Below are 5000 nucleotides of genomic sequence, written 5' to 3'. Positions count from 1 at the left end.
CCAATGGGAGATGTTTTAGGATCTGGGATGGGTGAGTCTGTGTTATAAATACTGGACTATATTTTTGAATCTAGACTAACTAATCCACTAACTATGTTTGTAATCTAGACTAACTAATCCACTAACTATGTTTGTAGTGCACTATATAGGGAATAGGGCTCTGGTCTAGAGTAGTGTACTATATAGGGAATAGGGCTCTGTAAAGTAGTGTACTATATAGGGAATAGGGCTCTGTAAAGTAGTGTACTATATAGGGAATAGGGTTCTGGTCTAAAGTAGTGCACTATATAGGGAATAGGGCTCTGGTCTAAAGTAGTGTACTATATAGGGAATAGGGCTCTGGTCTAGAGTAGTGTACTATATAGGGAATAGGGCTCTGTAAAGTAGTGTACTATATAGGGAATAGGGTTCTGGTCTAAAGTAGTGCACTATATAGGGAATAGTGCTCTGGTCTAAAGTAGTACCACTATATAGGGAATAGGGCTCTGGTCTAAAAGTAGTGCACTATATAGGGAATAGGGCTCTGGTCTAAAGTAGTACACTATAGGGAATAGGACTCTGGTCTAAAGTAGTGTACTATATAGGGAATAGGGCTCTGGTCTAAAGTAGTACACTCTATAGGGAATAGGACTCTGGTCTAAAGTAGTGTACTATATAGGGAATAGGGCTCTGGTCTAAAGTAGTACCACTATATAGGGAATAGGGTGCCAGCCCTGGTCGAAAGTAGTGCCCTATATAGGGAATAGGGCCCTAGTCAAAAGTAGTGCACTATATAGGGAATAGGGCTCTGGTCTAAAGTAGTGCACTATATAGGGAATAGGGCTCTGGTCTAAAGTAGTACCACTATATAGGGAATAGGGCTCTGGTCTAAAGTAGTGCACTATATAGGGAATAGGGCTCTGGTCTAAAGTAGTGCACTATATAGGGAATAGGGCTCTGGTCTAAAGTAGTGCACTATATCGGGAATAGGCTGCCAGCCCTAGTCGAAAGTAGTGCCCTATATAGGGAATAGGGCCCTAGTCAAAAGTAGTGCACTATATAGGGAATAGGGCTCTGGTCTAAAGTAGTACCACTATATAGGGAATAGGGCTCTGGTCTAAAAGTAGTGCACTATATAGGGAATAGTGCTCTGGTCTAAAGTAGTACACTCTATAGGGAATAGGACTCTGGTCTAAAGTAGTGTACTATATAGGGAATAGGGCTCTGGTCTAAAGTAGTGCACTATATATAGGGAATAGGGCTCTGGTTTAAAGTAGTGCACTATATAGGGAATAGGGCTCTGGTCTAGAGTAGTGTACTATATAGGGAATAGGGCTCTGTAAAGTAGTGTACTATATAGGGAATAGGGCTCTGTAAAGGAGTGTACTATATAGGGAATAGGGTTCTGGTCTAAAGTAGTGCACTATATAGGGAATAGGGCTCTGGTCTATAGTAGTGTACTATATAGGGAATAGGGCTCTGTAAAGTAATGTACTATATAGGGAATAGGGTTCTGGTCTAAAGTAGTGCACTATATAGGGAATAGGGTGCCAGCCCTAGTCAAAAGTAGTGCACTATATAGGGAATAGGGCTCTGGTCTAAAGTAGTGCACTATATAGGGAATAGGGCTCTGGTCTAAAGTAGTACCACTATATAGGGAATAGGGCCCTGGTCTAAAGTAGTTCACTATGAAGGGAATAGGGTTCCAGGCTCTGGTCTAAAGTAGTGCCCTATATAGGGAATAGGGTGCCAGCCCTAGTCAAAAGTAGTGCACTATATAGGGAATAGTGCTCTGGTCTAAAGTAGTACCACTATATAGGGAATAGGGCTCTGGTCTAAAAGTAGTGCACTATATAGGGAATAGGGCTCTGGTCTAAAGTAGTACACTATAGGGAATAGGACTCTGGTCTAAAGTAGTGTACTATATAGGGAATAGGGCTCTGGTCTAAAGTAGTACTCTCTATAGGGAATAGGACTCTGGTCTAAAGTAGTGTACTATATAGGGAATAGGGCTCTGGTCTAAAGTAGTACCACTATATAGGGAATAGGGTGCCAGCCCTGGTCGAAAGTAGTGCCCTATATAGGGAATAGGGCCCTAGTCAAAAGTAGTGCACTATATAGGGAATAGGGCTCTGGTCTAAAGTAGTGCACTATATAGGGAATAGGGCTCTGGTCTAAAGTAGTACCACTATATAGGGAATAGGGCTCTGGTCTAAAGTAGTGCACTGTGAAGGGAATAGGGTTCCAGGCTCTGGTCTAAAGTAGTGCACTATATAGGGAATAGGGCTCTGGTCTAAAGTAGTGCACTATATAGGGAATAGGACCGTGGTCTAAAAGTAGTGCACTATATAGGGAATAGGGCCCTGGTCTAAAGTAGTGCACTATATAGGGAATAGGGCTCTGGTCTAAAGTAGTGCACTATATCGGGAATAGGCTGCCAGCCCTAGTCGAAAGTAGTGCTCTATATAGGGAATAGGGCCCTAGTCAAAAGTAGTGCACTATATAGGGAATAGGGCTCTGGTCTAAAGTAGTACCACTATATAGGGAATAGGGCTCTGGTCTAAAAGTAGTGCACTATATAGGGAATAGTTCTCTGGTCTAAAGTAGTACACTCTATAGGGAATAGGACTCTGGTCTAAAGTAGTGTACTATATAGGGAATAGGGCTCTGGTTTACAGTAGTGCACTATATAGGGAATAGGGCCCTAGTCAAAAGTAGTGCACTATATATAGGGAATAGGGCTCTGGTTTAAAGTAGTGCACTATATAGGGAATAGGGCTCTGGTCTAAAGTAGTGCACTATATAGGGAATAGGGCTCTGGTCTATAGTAGTCCACTATATAGGGAATAGGGCTCTGGTCTATAGTAGTGCACTATATAGGGAATAGGGCCCTGGTCTAAAATAGTGCACTATATAGGGAATAGGGCTCTGGTCTAAAGTAGTGCACTATATCGGGAATAGGCTGCCAGCCCTAGTCGAAAGTAGTGCCCTATATAGGGAATAGGGCCCTAGTCAAAAGTAGTGCACTATATAGGGAATAGGGCTCTGGTCTAAAGTAGTACCACTATATAGGGAATAGGGCTCTGGTCTAAAAGTAGTGCACTATATAGGGAATAGTGCTCTGGTCTAAAGTAGTACACTCTATAGGGAATAGGACTCTGGTCTAAAGTAGTGTACTATATAGGGAATAGGGCTCTGGTCTAAAGTAGTGCACTATATATAGGGAATATGGCTCTGGTTTAAAGTAGTGCACTATATAGGGAATAGGGCTCTGGTTTACAGTAGTGCACTATATAGGGAATAGGGCCCTAGTCAAAAGTAGTGCACTATATATAGGGAATAGGGCTCTGGTTTAAAGTAGTGCACTATATAGGGAATAGGGCTCTGGTCTAAAGTAGTGCACTATATAGGGAATAGGGCTCTGGTCTATAGTAGTCCACTATATAGGGAATAGGGCTCTGGTCTATAGTAGTGCACTATATAGGGAATAGGGCTCTGGTCTAAAAGTAGTGCACTATATTGGGAATAGGGCTCTGGTTTAAAGTAGTGCACAATATAGGGAATAGGGCCTTGGTCTAAAAGTAGTGCACTATATAGGGAATAGGGCTCTGGTCTAAAGTAGTGCACTATATAGGGAATAGGGCTCTGGTTTAAAGTAGTGCACTATATAGGGAATAGGGCTCTGGTCTAAAGTAGTGCACTACATAGGGAATAGGGCTCCATTTGGGACAATAAGGCTTTTGTGTGTCCAACCACAGGTGTGAACATCCTAGTGTGGAACAGAGAGGAGACATTGGCTGGTAAGCAGCAGAGAGGAGAGCTACAACAGGAAGCAGGAGTCCAGGTTGGCAGAGGTCGAGGCCAGTGGAGGAGAAGAGGGGAGACTCGGAGGGGGGGAGGGACGGGGGGACGGGGGGGAGAGGATGAGGACGACATTGGGAAGCTGAAGAAGAAGCTGTCTTCGTCCTTGGGTACCAGAACCAGAACAGCCAGGGACACAGAAGGGTCCAAATAAAGAGAGAGGTTTATTGTGTGTTTCCTTTATTTTGGTAGTTACCCGACAATGTCATAGACAAGTAACTACCAAAATAAAGGAAACACCAACATACAGTGTTTTAATAGGGTGTTGGACCACCACCAACCAACCAGAACAGATTCAATGCTCCTTGGTATAGATTCTACAAGTGTCTGGAACTCTATTGGAGGGACGCGACACCATTCTTCCACCAGAAATTACATCATTTGGTGTTTTGTTGATGGTGGTGGAAAAACACTGTCTCAGGCGGCGCTCCAGAATCTCCCAAGAGTGTTCAATTGGGTTGACTGATACACATCCTCTATGTTCCTTTGAAAGCCCTCTTTCAGTCAGAGATCTGGTGACTGATACATCCTCTATGTTCCTATGAGAGCCCTCTTTCAGTCAGAGATCTGGTGACTGATACACATCCTCTATGTTCCTTTGAGAGCCCTCTTTCAGTCAGAGATCTGGTGACTGATACATCCTCTATGTTCCTATGAGAGCCCTCTTTCAGTCACTTCTTCTAGCCATAATGGGCAACTGGGCATATTTTTTTTTACCTGACCCTAAGCATGATGGGATGTTAATTTCTTAATTACCTCAGGAACCACACCTGTGTGGAAGCACCTACTTTGTATCATTTACTCAAGTGTTTATTTTATTTAGTCAGTTTCCTGTCTGCATTTGTAATCTGTCACCTTTGTCTTGTTCAAATCATGTGTTTTATTGAAAATGTTCCCTTTGTTATAAACAGGGACAATCGTGACTTTGACTCCACACAACATCCACAGATGTTTCAAATATGTCTGACATATCTTGTGTTTCAGATGTTTTATATACCTCTGTTTCTGGTGATACATTGTTACGTTTTATAAACAGTTCATACTTTATTAAAAAAGTGCATTTTGATCTTGAACTTGATTGTGTATTTATTCTTCACCTTAAACTGATGAATAGTTAGCCTGGTACCTTAATAAACTGATGAATAGTTAGCCTGGTACCT

General features: G+C 42.4%; 1 protein-coding gene across 1 annotated transcript in view; it reads left to right on the top strand.

The window, feature by feature from the left end:
• The window catches only part of ddb2 (damage-specific DNA binding protein 2), a 23664-nt gene extending 18751 nt beyond the window's left edge, over window positions 1-4913 (top strand). Inside the window, exons 10-11 of the mRNA XM_046351581.1 lie at window positions 1-31; window positions 3738-4913. The exon at window positions 1-31 is cut by the window's left edge and continues 15 nt beyond it. Coding sequence (XP_046207537.1) covers window positions 1-31; window positions 3738-3994 — 288 coding nt within the window. The 3' untranslated portion in view covers window positions 3995-4913. The remainder of the gene's footprint in view (window positions 32-3737) is intronic.
• Window positions 4914-5000: the final 87 nt, after the last annotated feature.

The sequence above is a fragment of the Oncorhynchus gorbuscha genome, linkage group LG06, assembly GCF_021184085.1.
Source record: "Oncorhynchus gorbuscha isolate QuinsamMale2020 ecotype Even-year linkage group LG06, OgorEven_v1.0, whole genome shotgun sequence".
NCBI lineage: Eukaryota > Metazoa > Chordata > Actinopteri > Salmoniformes > Salmonidae > Oncorhynchus > Oncorhynchus gorbuscha.
Note: the sequence above shows the minus strand (reverse complement) of the source record. Positions and strands in the feature narration are given on the sequence as shown.